This window comes from Coptis chinensis, chromosome 1, assembly GCF_015680905.1.
Source record: "Coptis chinensis isolate HL-2020 chromosome 1, ASM1568090v1, whole genome shotgun sequence".
In the NCBI taxonomy this organism is placed as follows: domain Eukaryota; kingdom Viridiplantae; phylum Streptophyta; class Magnoliopsida; order Ranunculales; family Ranunculaceae; genus Coptis; species Coptis chinensis.
In genome coordinates this window covers 13,709,078-13,725,925 of record NC_141456.1, presented here as the reverse complement: position 1 = coordinate 13,725,925, position 16,848 = coordinate 13,709,078, and the positions used below count along the sequence as shown (strand labels likewise).

At 36.9% G+C, this 16,848-nt stretch overlaps 1 protein-coding gene and 1 pseudogene across 2 annotated transcripts; one reads left to right on the top strand and one right to left on the bottom strand.

Annotated features, from left to right (window-relative positions):
• Positions 1–208: 208 nt before the first annotated feature.
• On the bottom strand, positions 209–2,442 carry LOC147522319 (vesicle transport v-SNARE 12-like). Its single transcript, XM_086592691.1, has 3 exons — positions 2,295–2,442; positions 1,142–1,312; positions 209–519 (listed from the first exon to the last, which is right to left on the bottom strand). The coding sequence occupies exons 1-3, from the start codon at positions 2,295–2,297 to the stop codon at positions 367–369; spliced, it is 327 nt and encodes a 108-aa protein (XP_086448817.1). The 5' UTR covers positions 2,298–2,442; the 3' UTR covers positions 209–366.
• Positions 2,443–7,525: 5,083 nt separating this feature from the next.
• On the top strand, positions 7,526–16,148 carry LOC147522318 (pentatricopeptide repeat-containing protein At1g71210, mitochondrial pseudogene; annotated as a pseudogene). Its single transcript, XR_015212953.1, has 3 exons — positions 7,526–10,424; positions 12,502–12,605; positions 15,423–16,148. The product of XR_015212953.1 is annotated as a pentatricopeptide repeat-containing protein At1g71210, mitochondrial pseudogene (transcript).
• The last annotated feature ends 700 nt before the right edge of the window (positions 16,149–16,848 follow it).

Below are 16,848 nucleotides of genomic sequence, written 5' to 3'. Positions count from 1 at the left end.
CATGGAAGCTACTTCTTGGCCTGTTTCGCCGGCCGTCATAACATAATATCTGTGACTTTGTCTTCCTAGGAACGGTGTGAACTGTGAAGTATCTGCCATAATAAAATAACATTTATATTATTAAAAGGGTTCACGCAAACGTGTGGAGAACTAGCACGTCGGAATTTCTTCTTCGCAGTCGTCGTTAAATAAATTTTGTACAAATGGATGGCAAAAGTTCACGTAATTAAAATTCTGATCGATCCACATTAAACTTCTGATCAAACTCGTGAATACAAACATACATTGAAATGACACATAGATATCATATACGTTCACAACAATCACACAATTTCACTTGATAGAATGTAAAATACATGGGTGTGACTAATGAAGGAGCTTGAAGTATAGGATTAAGATGATAGCAACGGCTAGTGATGCAATTATAGAACCAGCTATCCATTTGTTCCGGGTCATTCTTCTGGACATGGCAGTCAAGACTTTCTTACTTTTCCCGATGTAGTCATCCACCCCATGAAGCTGCAACAGAAGAAAATATCATGAGCACAATTACAAATTAAAAACATATAACAAAACATTAATTGCTAAACCAGTCAGTTGGGTTTCAGAATTGCGAATTTTGACACATAAAGAGGTGTGGCGGGACTGAGTTGATTCCGTTCAGGAGGCGAAATGGACTCCGTTTCACAGTGGTACCCTTTTCCCCTTCTACGTATCTTTTTTCTAGGAGCCTTACTGCAACACGTTCTACAAATCGTATAACATTACAATAAAGAAGACCCCTTGTACATTTTTTTAAGCCTTTCAAGATGAATGTCAAAATAAACTTGAATGGTGAATGAACTCTTACAACTTAGAGCATTCCCAATACAAGTCACTATGTGGGGAAATTGAGAGTTTTCACCTTTGAATACCAAAAAACCCTTGCCCAATGCAAGGGTGACAAAGTTGGTGACTTGTAACTAAATCACAACGAGGGTAACACTTGATTTTCACTAAGTTGTGAGCTTCGGACGGAATTTCTCTCTCTCTCTCAAGCTTGGAAAACATGGGATTGTTTTGGAAAACACCAAGAACATTAGACAAGCAAATGTGTGCTTCGATTAATAGACACCCAAAAGAATATAACGGAAGGGCATACCGTGTTGCCAGCATGAAGGAGAGACTGGCGCTGGTTATGCAAATCTTGTAAGATTGAGACCCCAAGCTCTTCTGTCTCCAGCATTGTTCTTCTACTCTCCTTGATTCTATCACTGGACTGATTTAATCTCTCTGTTGACATTAATAATCTTCCTTTTTGATCAGCAGACACCTGAATGAGATATACTGAAAAGGATCACCAACATGGAAACACATAGAAGTTTATAATAATTCCAACAGTCTATGACAGCATTACTATCATTTTTTGGAGCGGCTATTCTTCAATCTGCTCAAGTAATTCAGACTCCTCGTGCTCTTTTTCCTGCGCTTCCTATTTGCATTGAGTGCAAAGGAAACAGCTAACACAAAGCAGAACGAAGAATTGATCGTATGTTGCAAACTCAAATAACTTGCGAGAACCAAACTACTTCCACAGTATATAAAGTTTCAATTCAAGTGATGTTACTTCAACGTACAAGCACTGAATCCAGATATCAAATAATAAAAATATTTATGGCATCTGTCTCAATTTATAAACTTAGTAGTAAATCCTTCTAAAACCAACGAACCCTTTCACATTCCATTAGGGCAAAAAAAAACTGACTGCCCAAGAAAACTTTAAACAATGATGAAGTACTTCCAGAGGAATAAGCACGAGTGTTATAGGTGCTTACCTGAAATCACTGATCAATTTAAAAGAAATATATAACTCTATGAGCACACAGCAAGGAGTTGATAAAATGAAGTATAAGTGTCCTACTGATGTGTGGATATTGACCTGAATCAAACACCAAAAAAACCAGAGTACCAGACCGAGATAAGTCACCCACCCAACTCAATGTCTATATCTTTTAATCCTAACCTGAAAGCTCCGTTGCAGGTCGATTAGAGTTAACCGCTTACAGATATATCTATCTAGTTTCAGGTCATAAGAGTACCAATCCAAAATTTAAACCTCGACCTTAAGCTGACACATGGACCCAGAATGAATCCCAGAATGAACCTAAGAAAGACGGTTTGGTTCTAAGCAGGCCGCTGGGGCCTGTCAAGGAATACCAAATTCACATACTCTTCATATAGCATTGTATCATCAAACATCAACAGGATTAGCCATAGGAAGGAACAGAAAATTAGTCCTGAGACCAGTCACATACCATTTTTGTATCTGCCAGTCCAGACTCCAACAACTCTTCTCTTGAACCCTGACTCGCTGAGGTGACTTTTTTTTTTTTTAACTTCAGTTTTCAAATTGTTAAGATCAGACTTGTACTCCCTTAACTTTGCAAGAAGCATGGCTTTTACGCTTGGCTGCAAACTCCTTGCCTCAAGGTCCATTTTTCGGATCTGGAGATACACAAGAGAAGAACATGATAAGTCAGCATTTGCAGAAGAGAGAACTAGAAATGCTTTCCTTTCCCCCTCTCACCCAAAAAAAAAAGAACAAACAACAAAAGGAACAAACAAAAAATGTTTCTACTGTACCAATGCCTCAGCATCTTCTATTCCAGTTTTTATTTCAGTAATCTTTTGCTTCTTTTGCTCTGCAAAAAAGTCAAAGGGAACGTTAAAAGTCAGCAGCTTATAAAATAAGAACAAAAAGAGTTCCCAGACAACTATAAGCAGTTCTGTTTTTACTTGGTGAATTTCTAATTACAAAGAAAATCATAATAACATACAGCAGACATCAACATGAAATATACAGTGAAGTTCATCAGATAAATAAGTGCAAGAAAATGTTGGTTTTCTTTTCTAATCCCAAACTCCTACTTCTGAAATGGAAGTTTCCCAATTTCCAAAGACCATCTACTAAGAATTAAGATTATGTCCAAGCAGAAAAGGGCACTTTTATTGGGATTACCTAGTGTGATTAAATGGCATAACACCAACGAACAGACTTTTGACCTTTATGAAGCTACGGGAGAACCAAAAAAAATACAAAAGGATTACAAAAAAATCATGAGGATTCCTTCCAATTGCGTCTAGCACCGACACAATCTTTAACTACTAAGTACAGTGACACTGATATGGACATAAACTGAGAAGGTGCAGATACGTTCCCTGTAATACTACTTGATATACTTGAGAATTGAGATAATTAACACTAGGTACCAGCTCTAAGTGTTCTCTTTTCCAACTCTGCCAGTACATTGGTGAGTGCATACGACCTCCCAACAAAATTAGGTTGACACCACTTTGCTATTCTCTTTGCTCATAAGTCATAACCAAGTGTCAGAGCTGGCAGTAAGTTCCTACTATAAGCAGGTCCTACAAACGCTGTCTCATTTTAACTTCAACTACATTCATGACAGGCTTCATTGGGTAGGAACAAAAAGTGTAAGGTGACTAAAGCTAAAATAAAGCAAACAGTCAAGGTAGTGAAATGATGGTGTCAAACCCATCGGAAAAAAATAGAGAGAGAGCCAAGGTATAAGTTTTAGAGTGCCGAACCTCAAGGAGCATTACATCAACAGTTTCATAAGAAATTATGGCTGATAGATAGATTGAAGCTTTTTAACTGTCAACAAAAAGCCTTCTTCTATACATTTGACTACAGTAGCTAAACTTTTGCTACCATTGTGTGCACTACATATTCTACAACCAAATCAAGCCTCACAAAATAACACAAAACACCCTTTTCTCTATTCTGATTCCAATGAAAGAGATACGAGGGAAATGTTACTATAAAGTTAGTGTCAAGTGGCTGAAGCGAAAACTTTCCTCTGAATATCATCATAACAAAGCAGACCATTCCAGATGTAATATCTCCACATTAATATTATTTATACTACAAATACTGCAACTTGGAGCAATTAACAAAAAACATGTTTACTGCATATTCAAGTATGCTAATATACATGATTAGGGTGGGTAAGTAAAACATGTTTAAGGATTAGTCCACAATTGAACATGTTAATTAAATCTACAACAATTGGAGCTGACCAAAAATCAATAATTTCCTCATTATAAATATTCAATTAAAAAGTAATGAATAATTCATCATAAAGTTTGGTTGGAATGAAAATTGGATAAAAGGGGATGAAGATCAGGGTGTACCTCCATCAAGAAGAGAAGCAGAAGTGCATTTTTGGATAAATTAGCTGAAAGCTCACAGTATTGGCGTTCATAACCTTCAAAAACTTCACTCATGACTAGTTTTTTTTTTCAAATCAAAGCTCTTGGGGTTTGATTAAATGAGGTAAAGAAGTAATTTTTTGAAGAAATTGAGATGGGATTTTATCAAATTGAAGGATCGTGGAAGGAGAATTTGCTTTCAAATTTGATACCAACTCTTTTTTTTTTTTAACTTTTGGGTATTATTATTTAATAGCCAAACGGGGCACATAATTTGGTATTTTACGAAAATATCCCTACATTGAACTGTATATTACGATCAATGCAACCGGGCAGATTTTAAGCTCATCGGACGAAATAGGTGATTTAATCGGTCACTCATCAAGCCTCCGGCCCAAATCCGACAAATAAGTCCACCAACAATAGTCTAAGGCTAAGTCCAATGGTGTGGCAAAACACTAAATATCACGTAATTGTGATCCATTCTCCTTGATTCAATGGGCAGAATGCAGTGGAGGAGAGGTTCACCAAAAAACTCTAAACCGCTCTAATGGCGGACAACTCTCCTACGGCTTAAAGCAGCTACCCTGTTTTGTGTTTAGTGAAGAAACTCGATCTCCCTCAAGCTTGAGGGAGTAGAGATACCCTTCCTGCGGGGAACAGCAGACCTCTCCACTACCCCTTTCCCCTTCTTCTCCTTTAAACTCTCTTATCCACCTAGAGCTTACCATTCACAGCCTCCACAACCCAAAACTCTTTGATTCCAGTAGATCTACTAATTGGAAGTGATGAAGAAGAAAAAAAAAAAAGCTTCCTCCTTTCTCGTTGGTATGTAGGAGAGTTTATATCAACCAACATTGGTCTCTATCTTGATGGATCCGAGGTGGGTTTTGTGGTTGTCTCCTTTGGTGCGACCACCTTCCCACATTTTTTGAGATCTTACACTATCTCAAGACCTTAAATAAGTTGGGTTTAGTTGGTTTTGGTATGCAAATTTGGTTGTGGTAGTTTCATTTTGGATTTATCGGGTCCAAAGATCTCTCTATCGACGCCAAGGCCATGGGTTCACCCCCCTTTATGTCCGGATTTCCGGTTTGGCATTATGAGTTGTTTGTTCAAAGCCATGGCTCTCTCCCATTTTCTACCCCTCTCCGGATTGCCGGTTTGGGGTTCTTGGTCAGCCGCCACTAGTGGGCCTTTGGTGGGGCATTCCGGTTTAGAATTGCTAACCGACTTTGTTGTTGTGGAGTATTCTCATTGCGACGACTGATGACTCGTGAGTCGTCACCATGGGAGATCCAACACGGTGGGAAGAAGGAGCAACTATGAAGTCGACCAAGAGAAAAGGATGGGGTTTCCAATGTGGTCGAGGTGTCCGGTGGTTGCTTGGAGTCGGTGGAGTCTATGGCGAGACTACCATATATTTGATTTCCGTTGGTTTCAACTGTTTTAATTTCATTTTTCTTTTCTTGTTTTCGTGTTAATGTTAATTGTTTTGATTGTAAGAATTTATGTACAAATTAATACAATCAGGCGGTTTCAAAAAAAAAAAAAAAAAAAAATTGTGATCCAATGGTACGTGAAATCACTAACCCGTTAACTCTATCGGTATAAGTTTCGCTATGTATACAGTGAATTTTAACGATATAGCGTATGCTCTGCATGCCAAAACGAGTGGCGGCCAACAGAACAAAGAGCCACACGCCAGTGTGAATGACGGTTACAAAAGTTTGTTTTTTCTCTCTCCAAGCCACACGCCATTGTGAATGGCGGTTAAAAAAAAAATCTCTCTCCAAGCCACACGCAATTGTGAATAGCGGTTACAAAAAAAAAAATTCTTTATACGCCAGTGTAAATGGCGGTTACAAAAATTGTTTTTTCTCTCTCCAAGCCACACGCCAGTGTGAACGGCGGTTACAATTTTTTTTCTCTCCAGCAGTTACAAAAAAAAAAATTTCTCTCCTACACGCCAGTGTGAGTGGCGGCTACAAAAGAAAAACCATTGGGTGGAACAAACGCTATCTCACTAACCACATATACTGTGCTATTGTGGTTTAGTGTTTTAGAAGTTCAAACCATTGGACTCAACCTAATACACTTCTCCCCCACCTCAACGCATACCGGCTATCATTTTTTTTCAAACCTTTTGTAGACGGTATCATCTCTCTGGCGAGATTGCACCCCAAACCAAAAAAAAAAAAAAAAAACTTCGAGTTTTCTATCGTGTTCATACTTCGAGCATTGAGTTGTAAATCAACAATGAGAGTTAAAGTTGGCAACTTCACCCAATTCAAGTCGTGTCTCGTTTGAGTATATACTCAAACTTAGTTGGGTTGATTAAACTTGATTAGGTTGATTAAATTTGATGATTTCAAACTTGATATTTTTTTGGAGTTTAGGTGGAAGATTGGGTTAATTAAACTTGAGTTCGAGTTTGGCCAAGCTTGATGAAGTCATTTTCGAGTTTGAGTTCGAGTTTGGGTTGATTAAGTGGAAGTTGATTTTTAAAATGAACATTGTGACAAACAAACTGATTTTTTTAAGTCCAAACGACCCAGCCATGTCGCCCAAGAGAGTCCCCTAATGAACCCCGCCATGTCGCCCAAGAGAGTCTCCTAACGACCCCGCCATGTAGTTTAACAAAAAATCAAAAAATTTGTCTCAAACGACACGCACAGACCACTTGAGTGTACACTCAAACTACGCGATGAGGTCGTTTAAGTGTACACTCAAACGACCCGAGGGATTCGTTATGGGGAGACCAGTTGAAATGGTTGTTGGGCCTGAACTTTGATGACAAACTTGTAATACGACAAATTTGTAATATATATATTTTTTTTGGAGGTTGTCCAATCCAATTTGATGATTACCCAATAAAGGACCAAGAACAACTAACTCAAAATTTATCTCTTAATTTAAATGAGAGGTATTCAAAGGGACATTGCCACTACTTTTAAGATCTCCATTTATTTATATAGGAAGTCAGTGTATAAATTGTTTCCGCTGGAATCTTAATTTCATTTATGTTGGATATTTATCTGAAGGTAATTTATGTTCGAATCTAAATGTCACATTTTTGCGACAAACCATATGAATACTCAAATTCACACATGTCAACTTTACAATTTATTAAGTTTAAAGTTTTCTTTCCACTGGAAATCTGGATTGACAACAACACGTTGTTTCACAATTTTCTTCATCAAATATCAAATGATCATATTTCAAGATTTCGGGATTTCCGTACGGTATTCCATACGGTATTCATGTATATGTCGCAAGTTGAAAATTTTCGAAATATATTGGAATCACGTAACATCGTCACTATGCAACCATGGAGGTTTCAGCCCCAACCTTAAAACGCCACACTTGAAAAACCCCAATACTCTAACAGCCTTCATTCCCAGGCTATTTCACTTATCTTTCTGTAATTAAAAATACAATTTTTATAAAAAAACAATGCTGTTTTCGACAAGTATAGCATCCAGGCCAATATTGCATAAATGTTTTATTATAAAATTTTCATCTTTTTTATCTTCTAGTTGTTATACTTCATCTGCTGCTGCTGTGCAACCATTTTTACCTACACCAAATTTTGATGAGTATGATTCAAAACAATTAGCTTCATCATTTAAAGATTGGTTTAGAACTAGAGAAGATGCTTTACTTAATAGAATATTTGAGATCTTAGCTGCTACTGCTACTACTACTAAAGAGGATGATGATGATTTACCAGTTTCTGCTAGAACATCTGAATTGGAGCTGAGTCAATTAGGATTGAGATTAAATGAGATGTTTGTGTTGAGAGTGTTGAAATCTGGTAAGGATGTTTTGTCATGTTTGAAGTTTTTTGATTGGGCTGGTAGACAGCCTGGGTTTTATCATACTCGCGCTACATTTCATGCCATTTTTAAGATTTTGTCTAAACAGAAGTTGATGTCGGTGATGTTGGATTTTTTAGAGAGTTATAGAATGCAGAAAATGTCACATAGAGTCAGGTTTTATGACACTCTTGTTGCTGGTTATGCTGTTGCTGGTAAACCTGGTATTGCATTGAAATTGTTTGGTGCAATGCGGTTTCAAGGTTTTGATTTGGGCCCGTTTGCGTATCATGTGTTTCTTAATGCTTTAGTGGAGCAAAGTTGTTTTGATGTTGTTGAAGTTGTATTGAAGCAAATCAAGTTGAGGGGTTTGGAGAACGAGGTTACTTCGTGTATACGAGTAAAGAATTACTGTAAGCAAAATAAGTTGAGCGAGGCGGTCTTTTATTTGCGCAGGTTGCAGAGTAAAGGCGATGTGATAAATGATCATATGGTGGGTATTCTTGTTGATGCACACTGTAAGAAGAATAAGTTTAAGGAGGCACATCGATTGATGGAAGACTTTTGGGGCTTAAGGAAGTTTTCACTTGGGAATACGTATGGTATCTGGATTAGAAATCTTGTTCAAGCTGGGAAACTTGATGGAGCAATGGATTTCTTGCAAAGTAAGAAGTTAATGGAAGGGTATGTTCCCGAGGTATTCCGATATAATGTTTTGGTTTGCCGGCTTTTGAGAGAAAACAGGCTTGATGATGTCTGTGACTTGTTGGTGGAGATGATGGAGGGGAGAATTTCTCCGGATAAGGTCACTATGAATGCTGCCATGTGTTTCTTTTGCAAGGCTGGAATGGTGGACGTCGCGCTTGACTTGTATCATTCAAGGTCAGACTTCGGGTTATCTCTGAATAGCTTGGCTTATAACTATCTTATTAACACGCTTTGTGGAGATGGGAGTGTTGACGAGGCATATCGGGTGTTACTGGATTCAATTAAGCAAGGTTATTTTCCTGGCAAGAGGACTACTTGTATTCTTGCAGATGCTCTCTGCAGGGAGGGGAAGTTGGATAAGATGAAGGAGCTAGTCCTTATGTCCCTAGAATTAAATATTATGCAAAGTGAGGCTCTATCTGTCAAATTTATCTCAGCTCTCTGCAAGGCCAGGAGGGTGGAAGATGGGTACTGCATTCATGGGCAACTTAAAAGACATGACAAAGTTAGTTATCGGTATACTTACTTGGACTTGATACACGGTTTTAACAGGGCAAATCGCAGGGATATGTCCTCTAGACTTCTGATTGAAATGCAAGAAAATGGTCACAGGCCGACCAGGAAAATGTATAGAGCTGTTATTTGTTGCATTTGTACCATGGTTAACCCAGAAAATTGCTTCTTTAAATTGCTAGAGATGCAGTTGTCACGTCAGGAGCCTGCATGTAAGCTTTTCAACTTCTTCATTGATGGAGCTGGTCATGCTAAGAGACCCGATCTGGCTAGGGAAGTATTTGAAATGATGGCTAGAAATGGTATTGAGCACAATAGCGACACCAAAATTTTTATGATGCAGAGTTACCTGAAGGGTGAACGCATTGCTGATGCTCTAAACTTTTACAATGATTTATGCAAAAAAAGCAAAAAAGGTAATCCTGGGAGGAAACTCAACAATACTATGGTAGTAGGTCTCAGCAAAGCCAACAGGCCAGATCTTGCATTGGAGGTGCTGAGGGATTTGAGAGAGAAAGGATTGCTTCCAAGTTTGGAGAGCTATGAGGAGCTTGTGCGATCATTTTGCACGGTTGAGAATTATGATATGGTGGTAGAAGTTGTTGATGACTTGTTGAAAACTGGACGTAAGGTTTCTTCATTTATTGGTAATACACTCTTGTTGCATTCAGTTAGAAGTCGAGAACTTTATCAGGCTTGGGTTCAATCAGGAAATGTGACTACAGAAGCATTTCCATCAGGTGATTTTACTCTTGGAGAGCTAATTGGTTTATTTTCTGGTGTCTATGAGGTGAATGAACAACTTGAGGACTTGGATGAAGTAATCGAACAATGCTTCCCACTTGACAACTTCACATACAATACGTTGTTGAGGAGACTAAGCATGACAAATAGATTGGACAGCTTCGTTGAGTTGTTTAATAAGATGCGCAAAAAAGGGTATCAACCCGATTCTTATACTTACAACATTGTCGTACAGAGTTTGTGCAAGCACGGGAGGAGAAATGAGGCTATGAGGTGGGTGGAGGAAATTCATCGGATGGGTTTTGAGTTAACTAAGCATACAGAACAACTCATGTAGGTGACAGTAAGCATCGACAAGTGATTTGGTTGATGATCTGTATACAGTCAGCAACAGTCACCTGTCTAAGAATCCTCTCACATGGTAATCAGGTAATTTCAGGATCATATATGTATTGTTGAATTTCTATATTCAAGTTCCTTGTAGCATTGTTAAACTAAGACACAAAACTTTTCATCTTGTGATGGATAGGTTAGCAAGTTTCTTACTTTCTTTACCGAAAAAAAAAAAAAAACGTACTTGTTTGATGCATCAATGTACCTCATGGTTCACACACACACATACACAGCTTTTAGCAAATTTTATCGAGGAAACTGATGGCTATTTTTGACGAAAGTGATCCGCATCATGAGGATATTGATCTCATGAAAAAAACAGCCTATCAATATAACAAAACAGGGCTGTTTTACACTCAACGGCTGGGATTCCATCCTGCAGTGGTCCAAGTGGTGGCTGGGATGGATTTTTTTGCCTCGAACACAGTGTTCGTGAGATTAGAATATTAGAGAGAGAAAAGAAAGAAAAACTTTCGCACAAAAATTAGAACATCCTCTTTGTCACTCCGCCTTCTCCAAGCAACTTCTTCATTCTGATCTCTTTGTATTCTCTCTCAAGTCTCCATGATTCAACTAAAAGTGTCTTCTTTCACTGAAGCCAATGCCATCACTCACTCTCTCTCCTTAGTTCTACCTTATGCAATCTCTCTCTCCTCTCTTTTTTCCTTCTGCCCTAATATAGACCTTTATCCAGTCTGAAACTCAACTCAATTTAGATGAAAATTCTCACAGTATGCTTGACTCTATTGACATATTGTTCAGGTGTGGTTAATCTTTTTATAAATTGAGAAAATGAAAGAGTAGATTAACTAAACATCTCCCTAATCACCAACGAAATAATGTGTAAATGTTTAGTTAAAGATTAACAGACCTCATCTCCCTCACAGGTCCAGCACCAGCTCAGGTAGTTTTTAACTGACAGACCACATCTCCTTTTTTGTTGACCATGCCCAACAAAATGAAGCATTGCTCTGTTTGTTAGTACTTTTCGTCATGTGTTAGTCAATTTTTTTTCTATGTTATGCATACACCTATAATATGTTACTTGGCGAGATGCGATTTGTTGTCGACGCGAATCTTGAATCCAATTTGTTCAAGGTGTTTCATGTAGTTCAGTGTTATTTGGGAGTTAATGCATTATTCATCCACTATTGTACTGACATTGGAATTTGATTGAACTAATTCACTAATTCGCTTGACCACTAGAAAGGCTTCTTTTTAGTTATACATATATCAAGAAGTGAAAACAGAAAAAATCTCAACAGACTTGCACTTTTTTTAATCTAGAAGGGTCGCTCTTACACATTTACTACTATATTCATGGAGGGAAAGGCCATTCAATCTGTTATAGTTCTAGAGTAATCAATATTATTAAAGATGAATTTGTTGAAGTATTTTCAGGTTTTTTTCCCTTCATGACTTGGAAGTCATTGCATAAAGGAGTTCATGCTCTCTGCTATATGCAAATCACAAAGAAAAACATTTGCACATGTTAAGATGTGCCAAGACGAGGTCTTCTCTTAATCAATTTGCTTGCAGTGTCCCTTTGGTATAGTTGAAAATGTAGGAAGTATAGTTTTAAAATGCTACAAATAATTACCTGTTTGAGGTAGTTATATCCAAATGCTACGAATAATTACCATTGCTTTACTATGGTGCCTTTTTTTTTCTAAAGGAAAAGGATAAAAAATCTTATACTCAAACTTTCTCTGGGTTCCAAATATTTATGAAGATATTGTAACGTATATTTAGTGAAGTGTTAAGTACAAGGTCTTCATTGTATATTTATTGTATCTCTTATTCTCTGTGCAAGTGTGCATGTAATTTGAATGAAAAAAGTGGTGTCAGTATCGCAGATATTAATTACGTACATTAGTGAATTCATTGTTTTTAATGTTTGCTTCAGTGTATTTCTTTAGCTTACTGTCTTAGGTGTTCCCTTCTTTTCATTTTCTTGCATTCTACTACTTTTATGGTTTTGAAGCACCTTTTTTTAAAAGTAATTTTCCTGCTTAGGCAATTTTTTGGTTGAATATATTCATTTCCTTTTTCAGTTTTTAGTTACTGTTTTAACAGCACTTGTGAATCTTACACTTCCGCATCTACATTGTAGGTGTGTCAAAGGCACTATGGCCATCAATTGCAAGCAGCTCATTGGATATGGTTGTCATCAGTGATTCATGAAGTTGGAGAGCGGGCATCTTCGTTTGTGCAGAGGTATTTTGTCTGTGATTTTTGTGTGATCTTTTCACTAGTTTGGCTTCACTTGGGGTTTTGATTAAGCCAATATGATTTTTCTGAGTTTTTTCTTTTTTGAGAAGATTTTGTTATTGTTAGAACTTACCTGGAGTCTTTCAAACATTTACATTGTCATGGAAATAATCTACTGTTGTGTGATCAATGATATTATTTTGTTATGAGTTGTTATAGTTTGCTAAAAGTAGTAGTTTATTGAGTACATAGTTTAACTTTATATATTATTACTAAAATATATTGTTGCAAAGTTCTTGCCATCGATAATGATATTGACCCTATAAGCATTGACTTGCATAAACCTTTACTGTCCTACTGAAGTTGCATTTAGGCTAAATCCAATGGTTTGGTGCGCCATCCCACCATAGCACAATAAGACAGTGAATAGAGTTAGCGGGATATTGTTTTTGGGTCCAATGGTTTTTCATCTACCCACCAATCCTAGTGGCGTGTGGCCAAAGCCCATAAATCTAGGAATATTTGTAGCCGCCATTACAATAGGTGTATGACCAAAATGAAAGAAAATTGGTGGGGTATATAGGCTTGTACCAAACAATTTTAACATCCCCTCCCCATTTTGCCCCTTTCTCTCTCTTTTCACCGAAACATAATAAAATAGTACAAAATGAAAAAGAGTGGATACAAATGTAATTGAATAAACTAAATTATTTAAAATCAATTTGGTCAACTTGGTAGGGATTGTTCTAACCACTATTGTGAGTGGCGTGTGGAAATGTTGAACCAAAATTTTAGCCGCCACTTAGTGAGGCGTGTAGGTAGATTTCTTCTACCCGCCACTCATGCTGGCATGCGGACCATACACTGTCTCGTTAAACTGGCAGTATAAATAGGTCAAATTATACTGATAGCGTTGGCAGGTTAATGTTTTGACCAATGTAGTCAAGACGTTAAAGCGCACCTAAGGCGTAATACCCACTTTGTGCCTTAGGCGCAAGGTGCGAGGCGTGGCGCCTAATTAAAGTGAGGCGCGTAGTAATAAAAAAATAGATATATCAAATAAAAAATAAAATAAATATTAAATATGACATGAATTATCATTGATTTGCTTAGCCAAACTTTAAAATTAATTTTATGTGATTGTAAACATGAAACCATTGTAGTCATTTAAAAGAAAAATCTTAGGCAATAAGTAAATAGCAAAATAAAATTTGTATCTCTCAATACAATCTAGCTCAATTTCAATAAACTAAAATAATGAACCAATCGAATTGAGCCAAATGAATTCTTTATCAAATAAAACACGTGATTCAAATTTTAGAATCCTGCAAAAGTTTATTTAATCTATCTTTGTGTCTTCTCTCAATCCATACAACTTAACAAAAATTAGTCAAAATTAAGCTTAGAGTATATTTCAAAATAAAACTTACTAAATTTGTACAATTTCTTGTCCCATACAACAATTGGATCTAGTGTAAATGTGTCATGTATAGCAAAAATTGTAAAAAAAAAACAAAAAAACTGTAAAAGTTGATAAGGCGCGCGCCTTGTGCGCCTCGTGCCTACACAAAAAGCGCAAGAAGGCACAAAAGGCACGCGCCTTATGTTACCTCCTGCGCCTTGGTCAAGGCGAGGCACTAAAGTGCGCCTCTCCTTAAGGCGCACGCCTCTTTGTGCCTTGACCACACTGGTTTTGACTCACCATTGGATTATAATTTCCATCATATTTGGTGGGATGGCGCACCATTGGACTTAGCCTTGGGCAGTATTTGGCCATGTGAGTTTAATGGTTTTAGATATGGAAATATATGGCGGATGAGTCTGGGAAGGGAGTCACCCTGTATATCTGCCAAAGCTTCTTTGTCGTATTATTCTACATCATGTGTTTCTCAATTTTAATAATATAATTATTATTATTTACCAATGAAATGTAGGTGATGTAAAAGGTCATGTACATGAGAACTACATTTGAAAGAGTAATGAGAAATGGTTGTGGCTATTGAGCAATGAAAACAGCTTTGCCTGTTTATTATGCTTTTCCATGGAAAAAATGTCTTCTAGCAGTAAATTGTTGATTACCCATGTTATTTGTATATTGTGTATGCATTGTTTTACTGAGCCATGTGAACCCTATTGTCAGTACACCATTGTTAGACCACTTCAGGGAGGCAAGAAATCCAATTTCAAATACTGACATTTCAATATCCTTAGAATGCAAGATCTTCTAGACATATTTTACGGATCAAAATGTGTATCCTCTATAGACTGGAGACATAACATATATAATCTTGCTTTAGGGTGTTTCTTAGTTCAATGCTGAGGTGTAGACACACTTTATACCTTTATTGATTGACTATCAATTAGCTCTCTTTTTACTGGTAGCCAAAAACTATTATACCAGACATAAAGGCACTCCTTGGGGGTCTCAAGTCAACCATTTAATGTTTTTTCGTATGATTTTTTTTTTCTTAAGAAAGAAAACAAAAACGAGATAATCTCATTCTCTGATCTCTGTGATGATGTGTTACCTATTTTTTTTTTGGTTGTTTTATATAAATATATCAATGAAAAGAAAGAACTTTCTTCTATCCCAATATATCTCTCTTTCTTGCATCCAATTTTGAAATTTAATTTTCTTCTTTGTCATAGTTGTATCTCTTCATTCTTTATTTCTAATTTTCCATTACACTAATTTTGTAACTATGGTTGTATCCTATTTTCGTTTTTGATAACCCTGATTATATCAAATTGTACTGATTAGGACTTGGTAAACAATGAGAGGAGCATTCTGAGTTTCTAATTGATGCATCATTTTGTGTACAGGTTTGTTGTAATGAGTATGCCTCAATAGTCCTAACAAGATCCTTTTGGCATTTAGCTGAGAAAGTTTACGGAGAAACGTGATGACACCTTGTGGGATAATGCTTTGATATCCTTTTGGAATTGTTAGCCAATTTTGAAAAGCTGATATACTGATCGAAGTGATTGCGTTTGCCGTTCAGCCCTTGATCTTCATTTACATTATACTTTGATGAGATTCTTGTGCACATTTCATAAGGTGACAAGCCAGCTTCTCTTGGACGCCCAACTCTTTCTTGATGCTCATTGGACAGCCCCAACGACACTAGAACCTATTGGAAATTCATATAAATTATTTTGGAAAATCCTTCTGGACTTGATAGATGAGGTAGCAAGTACTGGGCTACTGATTTCAGAATCTAGTCTGGAGTAAGCATCCGAAAGATAGGAGAAATAGAGTTAAGTTGTCAGTGGTTTCATTTGTGCTGAAATGAGCACATGTTACTCAATGGGGGAGAGGATGGTCTTGATAAAGGAAGCATTGCAGAAAAGAATAAATTATCAGGTGTACCTATTTTACGTGCATCTGGAGTAGCAATCAGCTGCCAAGTTTTGTTTTTGATAGGTTTACCCTTGTTGTAGCTTGTAATTAAATGACTCTGCATGTTATATACACTGAACGTGATTTACTTCTGAAACTAAGTTTAGTGAGGAATGTTGCGGATAATACCCATACTACATTTTTTATCTCGGGACATCGTTTTCAGATGTTATAGTATACATGTGTATGCCTTCTGATGGATTTTAAGCAGGTTTGCAGCATGTCACTGAATTGCTTGTTAATAATTTTTTTAAAGTATGCATCATGTCACTGAATTGCTTGTTAATAATTTTTTTAAAGTATGCATCATGTTAACATTGTAAAACACTGCCTAAAGCGAGTGGGTTAATCTGTATCTCTAAGACAGCTTACCAAGTTTGTGATTATTAGGGAAGATAATGTCGGTACTTGATATTTGTCAGCTAATGCTGAAGTTTCAACCAACGAGGCTATCAAACGCGCTTTAGCCATTCATGTATTTCAGAACCGGCGGTGTATGGTGTACTGGATTGTGGACTTTGATTTCTTGCACGGTATCTACTTGCTATGTTTGGGTGATTAACCATACCTATGACCAAGGCAGTAAATTTCATACGGAAATGCTACAACTATATTCTTTAAGGTTTGGGAAGCACATCTTCCTAAGTTCCTAATGAGAGTAAGAGTTCAAGCACTAACAACATTGTTAGCTGTATTGTGTATAGTATAAATAGAAAAGAAGTGTAATAGAGAATGATTCATTTAATAAAGTTTTTCATTTTTGAGTCATTGTAAATTTTTTGTTATTCATTTTATTTTCATAGTATCAGAGCATCTTGCTCAATATCACAATCGATGCTAAACCTAATT

Excerpts from the sequence above, each read along its gene's own strand:
- LOC147522319 (XM_086592691.1), bottom strand. Across the intron at positions 520-1,141 it reads TCCTTCATGCTGGCAACACG|CTTCATGGGGTGGATGACTA; the intron begins GTATGCCCTTCC and ends CTTCTGTTGCAG.